Source organism: Poromitra crassiceps (assembly GCF_964638095.1).
Source record: "Poromitra crassiceps genome assembly, chromosome: 12".
Taxonomy (NCBI): domain Eukaryota; kingdom Metazoa; phylum Chordata; class Actinopteri; order Beryciformes; family Melamphaidae; genus Poromitra; species Poromitra crassiceps.
In genome coordinates this window covers 6,133,395-6,154,667 of record NC_139632.1, presented here as the reverse complement: position 1 = coordinate 6,154,667, position 21,273 = coordinate 6,133,395, and the positions used below count along the sequence as shown (strand labels likewise).

At 44.3% G+C, this 21,273-nt stretch overlaps 1 protein-coding gene across 4 annotated transcripts; it reads left to right on the top strand.

Moving 5' to 3' along the window:
* The first annotated feature begins 6,399 nt into the window (after window positions 1-6,399).
* prrx1b (paired related homeobox 1b) lies at window positions 6,400-17,283 on the top strand. 4 transcript variants are annotated; one of them, XR_014553196.1, is made up of 5 exons: window positions 6,400-7,261; window positions 11,484-11,659; window positions 15,042-15,247; window positions 16,690-16,755; window positions 17,016-17,047. XR_014553196.1 is itself a non-coding variant. In XM_083647021.1 (5 exons), exons 1-5 carry the CDS (start codon window positions 7,015-7,017, stop codon window positions 17,146-17,148), a joined length of 804 nt encoding a protein of 267 aa, XP_083503147.1. In that variant the 5' UTR covers window positions 6,400-7,014; the 3' UTR covers window positions 17,149-17,283. The 4 variants fall into 4 exon arrangements, 3 of the variants coding, with proteins under 3 accessions (XP_083503147.1, XP_083503149.1, XP_083503148.1); XM_083647021.1 differs by having other exon boundaries at window positions 15,042-15,223; window positions 17,016-17,283; XM_083647023.1 differs by having other exon boundaries at window positions 15,042-15,223; window positions 16,919-17,099.
* The last annotated feature ends 3,990 nt before the right edge of the window (window positions 17,284-21,273 follow it).

Genomic DNA, 21,273 nt, shown 5'->3' with positions numbered 1-21,273 from the left:
GTTGAATTCAAAAAGATGACTGTTTTTGATTGCTGTGTCTCTGCTGTGGCAGGGATGAAAGACGGTTAGTGTTTACTTCCTAGCGGGGGGAAAATCTCTGTTGAGCAGATGGGGGTTGGGAGGGGGGCAGATTAATCCATTTATTTTATAAACCCATGTATTGTATGTTGTAGATCAACATATTAGCTTGGGTTAGGGTTGTATTTCACAAAGCTAATTTTCCTCTGTCAGTGCAGTTGAGGAGCAGCATCTGCAGTGGGCCTCCTAAATGGTAAGGTGATATCTCGTAATGTATGGATGCATGCATGCCCTCAGTTGAGAAAATTCCAGGCTATCCTGCACCGCTATACGGCCTTAGAGGAGTTTATTTTCACATTGAGCAATGTGTCCAGAATAATGTCATATACATGACATTAATCTGGTGTGAATGTGTGATGTGACCCGGCTTTTAAGCCTGGTTTGTTAGTTTATTTAACTGTATAATGTTAAAGCATTGAAACAAATTTCGGATGCATATATATAATGTGGGATGGTCTTATTTAAATGGATACATATTTTAAATATTTTATTTATACTGTAACATTACTGTCTGATAGCATTTTACTACAATAAAATAAAAAGAGCACATGCCTTTATTTTCTTTTTCTTTTTCTCGCAGTTCGGATATGCACATAATGAATACACGCTTGTCAATGAGAGCTTTTAAGATGCAGGTTCTCTGCCTGGCTAACAGATTCCCTGAAGCTTGTGTTGCGGGCGGGAAGGAATTTACGGAGAAGACTTTTCGGACTCCCATCGCTTTTTCAAGTCGTTTTTAAAGTGCAGTAAGTGTTTCTTTAAACCGCTTTGAGATTTTACAGCGCTTTGGTCACATCTGGCCGTCTGAACGAGAGCCCATAAAACCAGCTCTTTTAATTAGTTGGAGGTATGGCTAGTGAGTGACCACCGCATGTCCCGCACCTCCAAGGTCATGGGAGTGAGGCCGTTTGATATCCTCTCTCTCTATGGCGGATCTCATTCATCTGTTGGGGTCTAGGCTACCGCTACATACGGTAATGTATTTAAAAAAAAAACGTAATGCAAGACATCCAATCAGTGAGCGACAATATTTAAAAAAAATCACATTTTCAGAAAAGTATATAACTTAATCCTATGCAATTTAGACTACCTAAACTTAATAGACACAATATCTTCATAAAACTTGCACCGGTTTGATAGTGTTATGAATTTGTCATGAAGATTTATGTCGGCTTCAAAATGTGGGCAAACTTAATAAACAAATAAAAAAAAAGCTGCACGCTGTTTAGCTTTACCATCATCCATACCTCATAGGCCTACTTCTGTTTTAGATGGGAATAATAATTGTCACGGGCCTTTGAGATAATTCAGTTATCCTGAGGGGGGCTCCTTGTGAAAAGAAATATGCTCTGGATTATCTGGAAAAGAAAAAACGATCGGCTATACAGGCTGTGGAGATTATGGCATGATCGACAGGGCTTAAAAAAAAGCATGAATTGGTTATACATTGGAAATACATTTCCATTTTTGTTTTGTGAGGCGCTGGGCCCAACTTCAGAGAGCGGTGGATTTTAAAGCAATGCGTGATTTATGTGGCGCTGGCGTCCCTCGACAGGTCGAGAAAGGCCCTGTAACCTGAGAGCCCGAGACCGAGAGAGAGAGGGAAAAAAACTCCACTAAAATCAGCTTTTACTGAAAATCTTAGCCATCTGGCCATACGTCGACATTATTGAATTCTGACCTTTGTCGCTACCTGTGAACGACACGGATGCGACTTAAATACACTTAATTGGATCAGAGTCATGATGTCAATTTGATCTAATTTAATCTTGTTGCAACCTAACTTATGGGGCTGCAGTATCAAACATTATGGATTTAACGCTCATATTGTACATGTTAGTGCTTTGCTTTGGCAACTGAAAATGTGTGTCCAGTATTTAGCTTTGGTGTAAATAACCCAAAATCCTTTTACTCATTTTTATAGAATCCACTATTTCATTCAGGCTGTGATGCAAGGTCCAGCAGTCTTATTTTCTCGTGTTGATAAGCCTCAAAATAAGGACAGGTTCAAGGTCAATTCAATTTGGATGAAAGTGACTTATCTTTTGAGTCGTTTCTGGGAAAAACAAAAACATAAACAAACAATTTAATCTATTTCAAAATGCTTAATTTTTGCCTTTTCGTTTTCAATCAAAGAATTATGCCATCTTAGCCCAGAATGCTACAACATTAGAAAGAACAAAGGGAGTTATTTTGTTCCTAATGAATGGCACGCATGCCATTCAACAGACACGTCAAAATGAGCGCATTAATGAAATCTTCCACTTGATCCTAATGTGTTTTCTTTCCCTGTTGATTCAGTGGTGTATTAGCTCAGTCCTGCTCTTGCGCCCCAGGCTGCCTGCTGCAGCGGGCCGGTGCCGCTGTGCTGTCCCGGCTGGCGGCCGCCTGCAGGCCGCTGTCCAGTGACCCTTGGTGCTGATTGGGGTAGCGCATTGAACCCCTGTCCTGTTTTATTTCCCTAATTGGGAGTAAATGGCCTCCTTGTTGACTCTTTACATCCTGTGCGGGAAACCATATGTTGCCGACACACTCCCTATACTCCTGATTGCAGCGACTGGGGAATTCTCATCGTCTCCGACTGCTGAGCTGCAAATCTTTCGCACAGACCCGAGAGAGATGATTACATACTTTCAGTGCAGTCTGTCAAAGAGCTCGACAGTCAATTGTGGGTTATTTCACTAAACAACACGCCTCGTAATCTGAACTGCAAGTATAATGCAGTTTATAGATATATAGTTGCCCTGTTAGGCAATAAGGTTGTCTGATCCTAGCATGAATGTTTCCACTTAGTTATAACCATGTTTGATGGTCTAACATTGTCGATGCTTTATGAGTGCCACTCTGTCTGTCCCCTCCTCGGGTTTATGGCTCATTTTCTGATATTGTTTCTGTTGTTGCAGTGCAGCTCGGCGCGGAGTGCAGCGTTATAATTGTAAACGGGCTGTGGTGTTCCGACATAAAAAGCAATCTGCTCCTGATTAAACAACACGGAGAGTTTACAAAGCGCTGCCCGTGTGAAATTAATTCACCCGCACTGATTCTCATTAGAAACCTAACCGCTGGCTTCGCTTTCATGGGGGAGGACGCGGGACGGGTGTATAACGGTCATGCAACAGACTGATGTGGTGGTACTGTAGATATAAAGGTGTCAACTCTATCACTTGTATATAGGCCGTAAAAACGTTAATTCATGTTTTGAATGTTCTCTGTAAAATACATTATCAATACACACCCAGTTCATATAATAGCACTCCTCAATTAATTCCCTTTATAATTGACAGTATGGTGGGTAAGCCGAGTGTGGCTTATACTCTGCACTGAATGCCACCCACCGTCTCTCCCAGTTTGAGAGGGCTAAGCTTTGGATCAACTAATTAACACTGCAAGCATTTAGTCCTGACACGAGTGGAAGTGCAGAGATTCATGGCTCTTATAGCAAGTGCACCACTTTTTCTAGCACACAAACCCGATTTTTTAAACAGTGTAATTTATGACACGTTGTGTTTTTGGCTTGTGCAGCCTGTGTGTTTCAGTTATAGGCCCTTCCTTCAAGCTCTCTCAAGATTTATGCAGGCTAAATAGGCTACTTTATCAAAGCTAATTCTGAGCCCAGAGAGTCCGCATGCGGCTGCCAGGGTCGCAGACAGTTGTAGCATTCTTCAGGCCTGCTGTCATAACGTGCGCCCATCAATGTGCTGTTGTTAATTTACTTTCAGACATGACAAACAGTAAAATACAGTGTGTAAGGCTCAGAAATATCGTGATAGCCTACTTGATATCATTGGCGCCATGATGACACACATACTAGCATATGCACACAAAACACACTCTGGCTAAATAGTTCATACAGACAGACACACACACACACGCATTCAAATATCACCCCGATTGGTGCCACGCAGTGTTTCTCTTTTTGGTCTCTCTTTACGTGTGGTTTAAAATTATGCCTTATGTGCTTAATGCTTGTAGTTATTATATTGAATGAACAATACCTTGTTTCCACATTTGATTGGTTGTCACAGATACACTGCACTTAAGCTGATGTTGCAGATTACATTTTAATAAAGTGTCTCACTGAGATGCTGTAGCAAACAGATGCAATACCACATCTTGACAGGTAATAATGAGGAATTGATCAAAAATGAATTATACTCCCCTATACTCTGCAGTCTTCCTTATGTGCTTCAATTACCGCAAAACTATAAAAACATGCATGTTTTTTAGTGCTCAGTTTTAAGGCAGAACTTATAAAATACTGCTATTCACAACAAGGTGGATGTCACTTATTTTGATATTTGTGGCGATGGACATTAAGAAGCACTTTACAATTTCATAGGCAATATTTTTCAGGCACTTATTAAGTGAAGTGGTTTTCATTTATTCACTTGAACTCTCTCGTGATTGTCCTTATACCCCCCGTCGTATTAATGTCTTATCTCAAACGTGTGTGTGTGTGGGGGGGGGGGGGGGGTTCATGCGTTTCATAATGTCAATGCGAAACATCTGCATGTTGTCATTATTGGTCTCATAGAGGCCTATAATTGTCTCGTATTTTTGGGACAATATTTAAATATAATAATTATATTGATTTAAATGAAGGCTATTTGCATGTAATGATACACTTTTTATATTAGCACTTTTTCAGGGATTGCAAAATTGCATGATGTTAATGGCCCAAATCAAATCACCCGACAAAAAGATTTAAAACTTGTATTAAGCTTACCTAAAACATTTTAATATATGAATCACTTTATAAATTAAAACGCATATTGCCTATAACCGAAGTCTCTCTCACGCATTTATAGGTCCAAGCATTTCTACGGCGGTTCTCAGAGAGATAGGTCACCGTCTACACCCGCTCCGCTCTAAAGGTGAGGTCAGCTATGCAGCATGGCACTTCACTTTCCATGTGGAGATGTTTTGACGTTTCCATTCGCCACGGACAAAATACAGCAGTCGGAGCAAATAGGCCACTTTTCGCATCGAAGTCTGCACAAAGCATATATAGGGGGGCCTGGAGAAGACTTTGAGGCCGCTGAGAGTGAGACTCGGGGAGGCTTTTTTGCCCTGGCACCGGAATGGACTTGTAGGCAGGAAAAGAGAATCTGGGGGGAAAACTAATGATGAAAAAGTCTACTCTATCCCTGCGCCTTCATTAAATACATGGAAAGAACGAGAGAGGCACATCTGGATTCAATCCGCGTCCCTTTGATGGCATCAAGTGTTCTTTTCCCAGATCAGGGGGCTGGAAGCTACGGGATGTCTATGGCAGCTTGGAGCCGAGAGTCTACTCTTGCCATCTGAACACATGGACTCCAACCCCCTTCACCCCTCCACCCCATCTCTCTCCCTTCATTCCTTTAGCCCGGGCCGCCACCCCCACCCACCACCACCCGTCAAGTCTCTCCAGGATTGCGCACAGGATTTGGGATTATCATTTATTTACCAAACAACAAATGTCACGGGACAGGATATGGTCCTGGCTGATTGGCTGAGCCGCGTTCGAAGCCGTTGCAAAAAATCCCCGACAAACACACCTGTGTTGGGACAGTTGATCTAAATATTAATGCGCGCTGACCGCAAATCACCATTCCAACCGCTGCTTCTGCCGCTATTGCAACCACCACGTTTATTATAAGAATACCAAAAACTATGTTTGGCGGCAGAGTATTGCGTTATACCATTTACAATTTAATTAACGGAATACTCTCATTACAAAGTTGTTTTAAAGGCTATAGGGCCTATATCACTAGACTCCACTTCACCTAACCAACTGCCACAGAGCTAGCTAACATGATGGAGTGTGCCCTTAAAACATTAAGACAATATGGCTTTGATGACAGGTATAGGCCTTTCTCTTTATTGATTCGTCTGATTATTCTGAGATGGGCTGAGGCCTTAACATCATCAGCCCACTGTGTGTAGACTATATTATGTTTGAGACAGTTGGTGGCAGACCCCATGGGTAGTCAAAATCGCTTTAATTGGTTTATCAATGCACAACAGTGTCATCTCCCATTGGCTGCTGGTTCCATGAGATTCATAGTCTATTCCGTTTGCCAGGGCATGAAAAAAACACGCGTAACCAGGGTGTTGATGGTGCTGATGCGGGTGATGTGTCTGCTAAAGGGGAGGGGGCAGCCGTGATGGGGGCCTGTGAAACGTCAGACACAGCATAAAGGCTTTGCCACGTAATTACGGGCCTCCTATTAGACTGTGTCCGCCCTCCCAGGGGCCGCAAAGTTTCATTTACTCCCCGGCTGGTGCGTGGATCCGCAGCCTGCCAACGTGCGCCAGAGAGAGGGAGGGAGAGAGAGAGAGGGGGAGAGAGAGAGAGACACGCACACACACACACACACACACACACACACTCGCTAACAAAAAGGGACTATAGCCTGGAGGTGCGGCGGTACGTCCTGCCTCCCTGCGCCTAGTTGCCGCTGAGCAAGCTTTACGCACACACGGAGCTGCGCATCTGGTCGGCATCAGCAACAGCAGCGCTCTCTTCCTGCTGAAGTCAGTCAGATGCAACCGTGACTCCACCATAGTGAAGTGGGGCAGACAGCGAGCTCTTCTAGAGGCACACAGCGAGCTCGTAGAGGACTTCCGTGAGAGCATAAACAGCACAGGACGAGGCTGCTTCATCATATGGTGATCTATGTTGTTGTCGACGTGTACAGCTGGATGGATTGGATAGGTTTTTGATCGGGAAGAGCAGACGAGGAGAAAACTTTACTGCAGTTTGTGTATAGGCCTGTAGGCTATACCCGCAACGGCAGATGTGGATGTGAACAGCTCCGCTCTTTTGCCTGGAAGAACCGAGGTTTTCTCCGGCTGCATTTGGAGGCGCTGTTCGTGCGTTCTGCATGCAAGGATCTATCTGGCTCGCTTATTATTACCTCGCCGTTTTTTCCACTGTTTCCTATTTGCGTCATGACTTCTAGCTATGCGCATGTAATGGACAGGCAAGCGTCGATATCAAATCGCCTGGAGAGTCCGATTACGTCTAACCTGGAAAACCTGCAAGCCAAAAAGAACTTCTCGGTCAGCCACCTGTTGGATCTGGAAGAGGCCGGGGAAATGGTCGGCACCCAGGCGGACGAGAGCGTCGGAGAGGCGGGGAGGAGTATGCTGGAGTCCCCGGGGCTGACCAGCGGGAGCGACACAACTCAGCAGGAGAGTAAGTGAAAAGCAGAGCGACTATTATCTGCCTGGGACGAAAAACGCGAGCAAACTATCGCACAGAAATGATCAAAAACAAGGTTGAATTCTTGTGCGTAAACATAGGCCTTATATAGGCTACTTATAATTCATCAGTGCAGGGTCTGTTTTTTGGGGCGAGGGGGGCGGGGGGTGTTTGAGCCTCCGTAGAAAACCATATGGTTATCAGGAAAAAATAGGCTTGAACTCTGAAAAATACTGCAGAAATTTCACACAAATGTAGTTATAATGACCGGGTGGAAGTTAAACCAATTTGTTTTCATTATGCTTTGGCGTGTCTCCGTCTGCAGAGTGGAGCTCTGTTGAAACTATAGCGCGCATGGAAGGAATCCTTAGTGAGTTTTGGCAATGCATCATTCCTGACGGCCTCCCCCTAAAAATGCCCATTAATTTGCCATTAACACTTTGATGTCAGTGAGGTATGGCGGTGTTGGTGGATATGGTCAGTGAAGCAACCTTACGAGTCAAACTCATGCAGCAATAAATCTATGTCAATTGGGCATGGCAAGGTATGTGGCACTTGCTTAACTGCATGCTTTTTACTCCACATAGGAACTTGTAGTTTTGATCATTTTATGAAGGCCAAAGATCAAGAGATGCCAGAAACGTATCTGGAAGCTATCTTCTTTAAAAAAAAAAAGTCACATCAAGGGAACGATGCTCCCTCTGCGTCTGCAATATTTGGTGACCTATAATAATTTATGACACTAATAATAATAATAATATCCTTGGCAGTCATCAGTCACTGCTTAATTTGTTAATTAGGTCAACGTATAGGCTACGGACGTTTTAAAGTTTTGGTGAGATGCCAGGACTTTGCTTTATCGAAGAGTTTAGTGAAATTACCTAAAAAGTATATTGTCCACCGGTGGAACAGCCTGAAAATGTGGAAATTCTCTCTGAACTTTATTTTCAAAGATAGGGCGCATGCATGGAAGTAAATCTTGGATACACCCCAGTAAAATAAAAAAAATCACTGCTTGCCCTGCACTCAGGCGCACCGTCGAGAGAGTAAATAAACCCGTCAGCTCCCTCCGCCTCTTATATTCAAAGAATATTCAAAGAACCGCGGTTGACAGAAACGTTATAGGCTTTAATGAGTGTTATTGTTATTTTTACGGGTAAAAACCGGACCCGGGTGAGAAATACGCAAGAGGAAGTGGCCAGGTCACGTCGTTAATTCACGGTTATTTTCGCTTGTCAAACAGTTTCAGAATATTCAAGCATAATCATTTGTCATAATTATCCGTGTCTCCTCGGTCCAACAATTAAGGAATCAAATAACAACAGCTCATTAGATACCTTTGTCAAGTCGGACGTCACCACCAAAGGCCATTAATCATTCTGTTATGGTCGGCTCTAAACAAACAAATACGTTAGATGAAGAATATAAACAGTAATATCATGATATAGCATAATGTCGAGGAAATCGTCCAATATGCTTATTAGCAGATTTTTTTTGAAAGATTTAGAAAGTATGCCAATGTTGGCCCCAAGCAAAAAAAACAACAACATTTCTCAATTTACTGACAGAAATGTGCAAGGAATAGTTGGTGAACATTTTTATTTTACGAATTAAAGGATATAGCCTAATTTCGGCCTATTTACAAACAACAATGAAATTATCAAAATAAATTAGAAAAAAAATAAGCAAATTTAAATTAAATTATTGTTTTAGCAGAAACATTTAGCCTATAATGCAGTTAGCATTCATGAGCCTACATGCAGCACTTGAAGTCGAGGCCCATCTCAAACTTTCACTGACAGCATGATAATGAGGTCAACCTAATTACGCATATTGGCAACACTTGAAGTCGGAGGATGGGAATGGCTTTGATTTGGAGCTTTATATCTCACCCATGCAGACCTAATTAAAAGGTTTCCATGCATGGCTGAACCCATGCAGTCACTGTAGGCTATTAAAAGACACATCAATACTATATCTTTTCCTCTCTTGCACTGACATGATTTTATTTATGCATCCTTGCCTATAGGGAAAAATGCAGAATAAAAATAAAAACTTATAGGCCCAAGGAAGACAATTGGAATTGCATATATTGACATTATTGAAAAGGTAAGGTATTATCATCACAGTTTAATATTTTCAAATTACCCATTATTTCGAAATATATTTTAGAATAAAAACTTTAGACTTTATGTAATACTTTAATATACGTCTTGCGCTATAGTTTAATTTGGTTAAAAACTCAATTTAGCCTATCAGCTGTCCCTAAAATAACCTTCTGAAACTTCCTCTAAAAGATAGACATTTCTCCTAAAGTAAGAAACAGTTATACACGTGAACTAAACTTTAAACTGCACTTCATGTAGGCATCTCAATTTTCAATTGCCTGTAGAGCTTATTTAAGCAGATAAAATCGTAGTTGGATAGGGCCTATACACTGAACCCCGTGGGGGTGTGCAATCAAACAGCCTAATAGCCCAATATTCATAGTCATATTTTAAAGAATTAGACTCCATGTAGCCTACCTTGGAAGTTCACGACAGCAAGGAAGACTCAAGCCTCTTGTTCAATTTTGAACTGCAAGGAATTGATGTTTTTGTATAGTTGCTTCATCTGAATCCAACGTCATGATAACAGCAGTAGGCCTACAGTGACTAAATCCATGATGATGATTTTCACTTTTGGTATAAATGTCTTTTTTGGAAACAATGCGTGGTCACTGGTTAGCATGTGTTGTTGGCACATGCATTTAAAGCCAGAGTTTATTGCGGAAGCAGGGAGTATTTTTTTAACATTTGACTTGTCATCCTCTTTCTCAAACCCGTCAAATCCACCAAATAGAACTCTGAAAACCGAAAGGACGGCTAGGGGCTGCATGCTTGCGGTGATTTGAGGTCTCAGAGCTAACATGGAGAGCGAAGAGAGATAAGGACGTTTCTAACCGAAGAGAGGATTCATATAACACCAGTGATGTCACGGTCAAATGTGACCTGTTGATAAGGCAAACGATAACCAATAGAAAACAACATACTTCAGAAAATCTCGTTTGACCCCTCTCTTTAAATGACCCTTATTCAACTTATGTGAGTTTACTGCGTAATATTTCCCATCCGTAAGATTTATTGACGTATAACTCTATTCTGCAATTTAAAAAGTGGGTGAGATGAGCTTAGGTGGGTTTACCCTCAGCTACACCCCCTGGCCTGGCTGAAGGGAGGGAGGGCCTCTCTCTCTCATTAAGCTACGTGGTGACAACAAACAGAGCCTGTGATGACACATGGGAGGACAACACAGTGCACAGGCCAGGCACTTGATGACAGAAGCAGGATGAGTGAGATACTGTGTGTGTGTGCGTGTGTGTGTGCGTGTGCGTGTGAGCACATGGCATTGTGTATGTGCGTCTGTGGGTGTAATTATTGCATACAGGCAGGCATATGCATGAGCTCAGCCTTTCGTTCTCCATGTGAATAGAAAGTGTTATTTTGTGGTCTTGTGGAAGCTGCTGGGCAGTGCATGCAGGCACCAGTGCTGCATGCCAGTCTGATTCCCACTGGGGGTCAGTCACGCTAAAAATGTCTACAGTGCAGTAAAAGTGCTTTAGATGAAACATTATCTGTTATAACCACATTATTATATTATGAAATTATCCCATCTGTATATGTAGAGTTGCTACAATTTTATTATTATAATTTTTTTTTAGATGAACATTATGTCTGAGGAGTAAATGTCTTTTTTTCCCATGCAGCTCACAGCTTTACTTCCCGACATTTATCACTTTTTTCTATCGCAACTATTGCTTTTCTCTAATGTCTGTAAAAAAATAAGTAAAAAATCTGCATGTAATAAAGGCCCAGTAGGGTGGTAGAGACGTCAGCCCTAGAGAACAACTTGAATGCACGCAGCTCTATTTACGATACAAATTTGATGTGTTTTGACACGGCGCCTACGCGGAAATGCTTTAGAAAATTGCTGATGTGCGTACATAAAACCTCTCCTTTGCTTTCGTCCGCCCCCCTGTGCAGAAAGTGTGTATGTGCGTGTGTAACCGAGAGGGCCCGGGCTGTAACTTTGTAAGCCAAAAACATCGGCCTTGGCAGAGAGATGCTTAGATGCTTGCTTTCACATGTGGGAGAGAAGAAGAGTGGGTTCCAGACAGTCCGTCCGTGTGCACAACACAACGCTGATGTTACACCTTCTCTTCTTCTCCTCTCCATAGATGAGCAGATGAACACGGAGGAGAAGAAGAAGAGGAAGCAGCGCAGGAACAGGACCACCTTCAACAGCAGCCAGCTGCAGGCTCTGGAGAGGGTGTTTGAGAGGACGCACTACCCCGATGCCTTCGTCAGAGAGGACCTGGCCCGCAGAGTCAACCTCACCGAGGCCAGAGTGCAGGTACGGTTACTGGACCGGCCAAAAAGCTTGCTCCTCTGACTCCGAGCCCATGTTTTTCTTTTGATTTCACCTGAATTGGAAATCTCCGCAGTCGTCGAAATCCTGCGTAGTTCTAATGATATTACACCCCCCCCAAAACCCTTTTCCAAACCCCTTTTTATAACGTCAAAAATGCATAGTCATCACCCTGAAAATAAATCTGTTTTTCTTGGTTTTTAAGGATTTAATGTTTTCCTCGGATTTATGAGGGCAGTGCCTTTTTTTGTAAGAAGGTACAACCTCAGTGACAAAGCCTTTGATATGAAAGTGAAGCATAAAACTCAAAGCAAAAACAAAGTGCTAAGTAGGTAGAGACCTATGATCATTACACTGTAAAATAGATAATATTAACCTCCTTCATCCTCGCGCCGCAAAAACAGATGGTTGCTACTATACACGTAGATTCAAAAGTATATCTTGTATTGCATTGCCTGAATAAAATAAAGTCAAATTCTTCCTGATCTTTCTGGGACCCTTTGGGAAACCTTCAAGGGACTCACTTTGAAAAGAAGTCTTATTTGAGAGCAGCAGAGACGGGCCGTTACTTGGTGTTTTACACCGCTCTTTATAGCAGGAGACTTATTGGAGTACATGCAGTCACACGATGTGTGTTTTTTTCCAGGAAAACGATGCTACTCTTCCACCATGACATGCCATTTTTTCCCACGCGTTAGCTGTTTAGGCTAACAGATTTCATTAATACTAGTAATGAGTTGGCTAATGATGATGAGGTCCTATTTGCACGTTTACAATTTGTTTGAATCAACGTGCCGTCTCAGAGGGATTCAGGAGGAGAACTTACAGCAGGGATACCCAACTTGCTTTGCCCGTGGGCCACTTTTGCAAAATGACAGGAGGCCAGGGGCCAGTTAATAAACAAATATTAATATATTTTTTTCTGTAGTGGATTGTAGGTGTTTGGGGTGTCAGCCGGAGTTTAGTCTCACATAGGATAGTTAGTTAAGTTAAGTTAGTTAAGTACATAATATGCAAGTGCCTGGGCGGCGAGCAGATGGTCATATTTGACCATTTAGCTGGAGCTCAGTCAAACGTTATTTAACATTAGTTTTAATTGTGAATTAGAAAATGGTTGGGGGGGCCACTGTGCACCCTATCGCGGGCCGCATCTGGCCCCCGGGGCGCAATTTGAGTATCACTGACTTACAGAAAGAACAAGAATTGATCTCCAATCGGCGTCTTTTCATCATCGTTGTCCACCACGCACCACGTACTGTAACACCTCAGGATTGGAGGTTGCTTTTTTCAAATTTACCCGACCTTTCAAATTATTTCTGATTGCCCCGTTGTTTGTAAGCAATTAGCAAAACCCTGACTAAGGGACTGGATTTGATCAGAAAGTGGATGCAATTATGTCTATGTGGTTTTCAGATTGGTGGTAAAAATGCAAGTGTGCAACATATGAGGATTTGCTTCACGTTGAAACAGTAGCTTAATTAGGTGCTTTGACTGGCTAAATGAAGGCCGTTACATACTGTACCCAAAAGTAGTGCACCAAAATAACCGAGGGGGTTTTATATTTTGACGCAATTGGTATCTTTACAATCATTTATTTTTGGTGAAATCGACTGTTGTGCAAGCTTAAAAAAAATAACGCTTCCCCCACTTTTAGTCAGTGCAATGTTTATTTTCGGTGTAGTAGCTACAGAAAAACAATTCAATAAAAGTCACTCCGCTAGCCATTTTTAAAATGCATATAGATCATTGTTGCACTTATTTAACAATCATAAGAATGACGCGTGCATGACATACCGTACGTATGAAATTGAATATAGCTAACATTTCACGACCCCTTTCACATCGGCCACACTGAGAATAGTTTGACTGTCGGGCGAGCGAGAGGGAGAGAGGAAATAGTGATGGCGAGCGAGAAGGAGAGAGAGAGAGAGAGAGAGAGAGAGTCTCACATCTGTGATTAATGTGTACCAGAGAGCCATGCAGAAAGGCTTTGATAAAGGAGACTTGAGGCTCATTCCTGAGGCTGTGCGTAACCGGACACTGTGCCTCCCTGAGCCCCCGTGCGCCCACAACATTTCATTATGGATTTGATTTCACAGCGAGGAACAACATTAGCACCCCCAGTCATCTCATCGTCCCTTTATTAGGAGGAGGGGGTTTGTGTGTGTGTTTTGGGGGGCGACAGGAAGAGGGAGAGGGATGCTTTGTGCTTGTACATGATGAGTGGTGGATGTGTTGCGTACTGTTAGATCAGAGCGTTTTTCAAACTTCTTCATGTCAAGGACCCCCGTAAACTGATGCAAATTAGACCACAGACCCCCATTTGATGAGATTTTGTCCCAGGGTCCCCCATCTGATAGGATTTTTGCTTTTCAAATGTTTTAATGCAGAAAGTATATGAAACCCATGATCAAAATAGTCAAACAGTCTGATATTGTGTGTGTGTGTGTGTATACGCACACACACACACACACACACACACACACACACACACACACACACACACACACACACACACACACACACACACACACACACACAGGACACAGAGATACAGGACAGGATATTTCAGAGAAAGATGTGTCTTTAATTCAGGAGCGCAGTTTAAAATCCAAACAGCCTATGCAGCAGGTTAGGAAATTAACTTTGTTTAACGAGGCTTTTTTTCTTTTCTTTTTTGCCCTGTGAAATATGTTTCGGGGGCATTTTGGATCATTTCCAGGGCAATTTGACCAAATGTTGCGAGTCGCGACTTATCTCATTTCGATCTGTTTCTCGTCGTGACTTCAGTGGGTGGTTTGCGTAAATGCATCTTAAGTTAATATTAGCTAGTGAACTATAGCTGGCCAGCTAGCTTGCACTGCCTGTCACTGAGGTAAACAACGTTAGGAGGAGGAGGGCGTCCAAGAGTGGAGGGGGTTGTGAAGGTACGGATGCCTAGTTGGCCATTTTTAAGTCGCACTTTGCAAATACAGAACAAAATCTGGACACGCTTTGCAAATAACAGGGGCATTAAAAGCCCCTATCATCCCAGTTCCAAGGGCAATTTTAGATTTTTTTTACAGGCATTTTGCCCCAAGTCCCCGCTACTTTCCTACCCTGCTATGCAGCCTATGGATTTTGAACAAGAATTGAAAAGCGATTCTCCACCTTTCTATAGGTAAAATTAGTGTATAAATTATATTAAATAAATGTAAGATTTACTACATAAATATTAGGATTGACTATTGACTATGTAAATACGGATTTGGAATGACTACATTTTACAAAACGATTGAATGATTGACAAGTATTATAATGACATTTTTTTTTTTTTCTTTCTCCGCTTGTTTATCACGTGACAAATCTTTGTGTTTTTCTCTTGCAGGTTTGGTTTCAGAACAGAAGAGCGAAGTTCCGCCGGAACGAGCGCGCCATGCTGGCCAGCAAAAACGCCTCGCTCCTCAAATCGTACTCGGGCGACGTGACGGCAGTGGAGCAGCCCATCGTACCGCGTCCCGCCCCCCGCCCAAATGACTACCTATCCTGGGGCAGTGCCGCTCCGTACAGGTAGAGTCCCCTCTCATCACTATGGTATGCTTCTCTTCCTACCTCTCATCCCCACTGACAATTTTTAATGACACACCCTCTCCTCTTTTAGACGCTATACGCTACGCTGCTTCTTCACCGCCGAGCCCAAAGTAGACTCGATACAGCAGATCTAGATCTAGATATAGATATACTAGATATAGTAGCAGGGAGAGATATGTGATATTTGATGGCCTCCACTGTTTCTGTCTAGCTCTCGTACCCGCGTCTTATTTTCCTTTGCTTTCTTGCCGCAGACTATCAAAACTCCATAACTGTCTGAAATTGAAAAAGCCCAGGAGGGTTTTTGTGCATGCTGACACCACAATAACCCCACCGTAACATCACCCCCCTAACCTCAACCCCTGGCCCTGACAGACACACACACACACACACACACACACACACACACACACACACACACACACACACACACACACACACACACACACACACACACACACACACAGACACACACACACACACACACACACACACAAAGGCCCCCACATACACGCTCCACCTTCACCAGCGCTGACCCTGGCAGGGTTTCGCTGTTATTGTTTCATTTCCTCTCCACACATGTCGTCCTCCTCCTCTCCTACCTGTGCTGCACAACGTCTCATATTCACTCTTAACTCCGTCCTTATCGCGCTCTGATCCACCTGGATTCAATGAAACTGTCTCTGCATCCCATCTAGATTTGAAGTATAATGCCGGGAGTGTGCGTTAGTGTCGAGACGCATGTCCGTGTGTGTTAGTGTCGAGATGCATGTCCGTGTTTGTTAGTGTATCGGATGCTTTCTCCCTTTCCTCTCTCTCTCCGGCTAATCGGCATACTTTGACGTCTGCTTCTTGCCTGTAGTCGCCTCTGGGACGGACTCGTTTTTCGATAACTTGTCTTGCATAAATGCCGGGCATGGCTTGTGAAGGACTGCACGTCTAACTGCATCTAAGCCCACAGGTCAATTGCGTTTGTGTTTTCTTTGCCTCCTTCTTCCCCCCGCCCGCCTTGCTTCTTGGCTCTGTCAGCACGGGAGAGGGGCGGGGCGGGGATCCTGTGACTCTCCTGACGAGGTGATAATGTGAAAACAAACCATATTAAATCCACTGTTGACCCCTGTGACCCCTCTCTGCTATACTATATAGCAGTGAATCAACACTAGAGAGAGAGACGCAGGCTCTACCGGGCAACATTTTTTGTGACTCTGGTTACATTGGTCATGATTTACTGTAATCCTTCCTTATGAAACAGAGTATAAAATGTCGGACCCTGCGGCCGCGGTCAAAAGCTTCCAGTTGAACCTCTCAGCAGCGAGTGCTTTGGCTGTGTGTGGGGCTCTGCAGTGGGAAAAAAAAATCTCTGAACCTAGAAATAATGCTATCTGGAACACGCTAATGTGTGTCGCTAACACTCACGCTGCTGTTCACTGTATATTATTCTTAAGCTGGTATCCCATGCCGGAGGGGGGGCCAATGCGAGTGCCACAGAAAATGCTGCCCTCAGAAAACAAGTACGCTTTCACTTTTTTACTACATTGAGTAACTTTTTTTTTTGTTGTGTGTGAAGATTTTGTGGCGTTTTCTGAGTGTCTTTTTAAAGTCAAACTTGAGTTAAAAATGCATCTTTGGCAGCAACATTGATGAATGAATCCTGTTCATAATTTATTTCCACAGCTGCAGCTCTTTGCAGAGCTTAGGCTGGCGTGGTGACGGTTACAGGTGAGCTAACCTTTTCCCCCCCCCTGGTCCTCTTCTCCTTCTTCTCTCTCAGCACCATGGCCTCCTACCCACCCACCTGCTCCAACACCAATGCATCCCAGGGAATGAACATGGCCAACAGCATCGCCAACCTGCGGCTCAAAGCCAAGGAGTACAGCTTGAACCAGGTGCCCACGGTCAACTGAGGAGGCAGCAGGGGGGGTGGAGGGGGGTGGTGGTCCACACTGCTGGACCCCCGCAGACACACACTGTCTCTGGGGTGATCATCGTCCCACATACCCCTCCCCCCCTCCACTCCCCCACCACCTCTACCATGGGATGGCGATTGTGAAGCTTCCTCGCTGCCGTGGCACACACACTTCCTTTATATGCCAAGTGCCCCTTAACGCTTCGATGTTGGACACCGAGTGATGGAGGCTTTTTCCAAAGACGCCTTTTCCCCCTCCCGAGCATCACTGAACTCTCGCGTGTACAAAAGACTCCCGAGCATCACTGAACTCTCGCGTGTACAAAAGACATCTAGGTTTGGATGCCGTCGCCGAATAGCTGAGTAGTTTTTTACATTTTGATTGTGAGACGGACTGAAAAGGAAGGCTGATGTTTTCTCAAAGCCCTTTTACCCGGAGAGCTTGTTCTTATCCCCCTTTGACTCAGTCAACGTTAAAGACCGCCGTGCCTTGTCTGAGAGAGACTCATGTATGGACTACTTGGAATTCCTTTGCTCCCCATCGGCTGTGGCGGTGGATCGAGTTAGAACAGCAAAACTGGGATCAACAAAACTCTCTTTTTTAATCAACAACCAAAACAACAACAACAAGGACTTCCTCATCCGTGTAAAGTGGGGGGTTAATAACATTTATGCGTTTGTTTTGTTTTTAAAGATAGTTTTGTGTTTCACATTTCTTTTCCATGTTATACCACTGACAAAGCAAACATTTTCATCGCATTTTGGTTCATGTAATAGTCCAGTATACAGAAAAGGCTAATGTATTTCTGAATCCAAAACCAGTAGATTATCTTAATTTCCTATGATATCATTTATTTGTAACAGAAAAACTTGTATATTAATAAAAATGCATTTCAAGCAATGCAAACGCCGCGGTGTCCAATTCACAAGGTTGATAAATCAAGTATAAGATCACGAATGGCATTTTTACACATGAGGACAGTTTGGGATTACTACCCCCCACCCCCTCTTTTTTTTTTTTTTTTTTTGTGTGAAATATCTATCAAAGCCTAAAAACTATAATTTGATCACAGAACATTGTTCAGTTACAGTAAGTGAATGGAAGGTCTGATTGTGTCCTCAAGTAAACTCTCAGCTTTGAGTGAATCGTTAACTGTTTGATGACAATGTAAATCATCATCACAAAAAATATCCAATTGCAGCAATGCGATCTATCTTGACAGTGACATTCTATTTGAAAAACGACATACCGGTAATAAAAAAGAAAGTAAGTTTATAGTTCAGACCGTTTTGGAAAGTAGAATGATCTTGGAACTTGTGCAAGCATCATAAAAGGAAGATTTACAACTCGAGGACAGATTCTCCTTCCGAGAAGGCAACTCTTGGAAACCCCGAGCTGTTTCCCGTGCTGTGTTTTTCTCCTGATTACCACAACTTTGAAATTTCCATCTTTAAAAAACAGGATATTTATGAGCGGGGGAAATCCTCTCTCTTAATATGGAGGGCCCCCCCGGGCGTCGTTTTCGCTCTGCGGCTGTCATACAAGGTGTTTCTTCTCCCGGGCCCCTCATAACCTGCCTTCAACAAACACATGTTGACACAGTCATCACACTGCACTCCCAGGCTGTAAAAACAGGGGTCACTTGAAATGCCCGTGGTATATTGTCCGGTGTGGCGCTACAAAATAGTTTTATTTTGTAGGACTGCTGCTTAGTTTTATTTTGTAGGACTTTTAGTGGAAATCGCTCAATGGGAGTTTTCATTTGGAAACTCATTCTCTGCTGGTATGGCTTCTCTAAAGTTCTTGGGTCGTGTTATCCTGGTTGAAGGTCAGCCTCGTCGTTAGTTAGCGGGTCAGTGAGGGACTGACACTATTCGGGGATGTGATCATGTGACTTCAGGTTTTTTTTTATCGGTGTCTATGCCACATTCAAAAAGGGGAAATTCTCGTTTCCCCTCATTTTCCGGCCATTTTTTTTATTTTGGGGTGTTGCTTTGTTTTCCTGATCGCTGATCCCTGACTGTGGTATGCCCAGTGTCAGAACCCCCCGTCCCCCTCTCTCCCCCTGCTGATCCCTGACTGTGGTATGCCCAGTGTCAGAGCCCCCTGTCCCCCTCTCTCCCCCTCCTGATCCCCTGACTGTGGTATGCCCAGTGTCAGAGCCCCTGTCCCCCTCTCTCCCCCTATCTGATCCCTGACTGTGGTATGCCCAGTGTCAGAGCCCCTGTCCCCCTCTCTCCCCCTATCTGATCCCTGACTGTGGTATGCCCAGTGTCAGAGCCCCCTGTCCCCCTCTCTCCCCCTATCTGATCCCTGACTGTGGTATGCCCAGTGTCAGAGCCCCCTGTCCCCCTCTCTCCCCCTCCTGATCCCCTGACTGTGGTATGCCCAGTGTCAGAACCCCCCGTCCCCCTCTCTCCCCCTGCTGATCCCCTGACTGTGGTATGCCCAGTGTCAGAGCCCCTGTCCCCCTCTCTCCCCCTATCTGATCCCTGACTGTGGTATGACCAGTGTCAGAGCCCCTGTCCCCCTCTCTCCCCCTAGCTGATCCCCTGACTGTGGTATGCCCAGTGTCAGAGCCCCTGTCCCCCTCTCTCCCCCTGCTGATCCCCTGACTGTGGTATGCCCAGTGTCAGAGCCCCCTGTCCCCCTCTCTCCCCCTATCTGATCCCCTGACTGTGGTATGCCCAGTGTCAGAGCCCCTGTCCCCCTCTCTCCCCCTAGCTGATCCCTGACTGTGGTATGCCCAGTGTCAGAGCCCCCTGTCCCCCTCTCTCCCCTGCCAGGCGCCTGGGCTCACCTTTCACGGCCAGGGCCCGGGTCTGACCTGAAGTGATTCCAGATGTGGAGATCTCTTTGACCCCCACCACCACCACACGCCCTCCAACACCCCCACACCCCACCCTCTCCCTCTTCACCCTCCTCCACCCATCCACCCCGTTTACGCCCCAGGCCCTGGCCACTCCATCAGGGTTGACAGCGTCCCCTCGGACAGCGTCTTGCTCTCTCTCTTTCTCTCTCTCTCTCTCTCTCTCTCTCTCTCTCCGCCTGAGCACATGACATACATAGAAGGCAGCCCCCCCCCCCCCCCCTCCGACCCCACACCCCCCGCCCCCCTCAGCAGCACATCTGGAGCTCATTACAGAGGAGACAGTAAGGGAGAGGGAGGGGCGGGGAGTCTGCATGCTGTGTGTGTGTGTGTGTGTGTGTGTGTGTGTGTGTGTGTGTGTGTGTGTGTGTGTGTGTGTGTGTGTGAGAGAGAGCGGGAAGGAGAGAGGGAGAGCATTTCTTAACCCTTCTCCTAAAACATCCACCTTTTTTCTGTCTTTTATCCCTTTTGTCTTTGTTTTTGTTCCACTCTTTTTCGTTTTTACCGCCCCCTCCCTCCCTCGCCAACTGTTGCTTTTCACCCTGGCCTGTTCTTCGCCGTCCCGCGGCAGTATACTTTGTCCCGCTGTCAGTGCCACATGATCACAAATACTTTATTAATGAGTGGTTTTGGAAAGAGCTTAGCGCAAAAAAAAAAAAAAAAATCTCCCGAGCAGAGCGAGAGAGTCTGCGAGTGAAATACTGCACAGCTGTTAACAGTGTGCGGTTTGGGTGAACAACCAAAAGAATGTCCCGAGATGTGGAGTTTCCACGCAAAGTCAAGTTGACTGAGAGGTTGCACTGTTTGTGTGATTAAGTCACTATTATTACACACTTTGGTAAACACAGATGCAGCCCGAGAATACACCCTCTGTTGGATTGTAAAGGAAACATAATTAACTTCATGGCTGCCATCTCAAGGTTCACATCGATGACCATATGTAACTGTACTCGCCTTGCCAAAAAGAGTCGAGAAAAAAAACGTCTTTTAACCCATTAAAAAAAAAGAAAGAGCTGTAGATGTATTTTGGGCCCTAACGTCATCGAACCTGAACGGCTGTGCAAACCTTACACATTTTAAAGACAAAAACAAAATATTAAAACACACCAAATTGGAGTTAAATTGTTTTCTCTTGACAGCAGCAACGGGGTGAATGGTAGTTCGGCATTTCGAGGGATGCTGGCCATTTCTATTTGGTCACGTAGGCTATAAGCTCTCTGTTTCTATTTCGATTTGAATTCTGGACCATTTTA

Excerpts from the sequence above, each read along its gene's own strand:
- prrx1b (XM_083647021.1), top strand. The coding sequence starts at position 7,015 with ATGACTTCTAGCTATGCGCATGTAATGGACAGGCAAGCGTCGATATCA. Across the intron at positions 11,660-15,041 it reads TCACCGAGGCCAGAGTGCAG|GTTTGGTTTCAGAACAGAAG; the intron begins GTACGGTTACTG and ends TTTCTCTTGCAG. Across the intron at positions 15,224-16,689 it reads GGCAGTGCCGCTCCGTACAG|CTGGTATCCCATGCCGGAGG; the intron begins GTAGAGTCCCCT and ends ATTATTCTTAAG.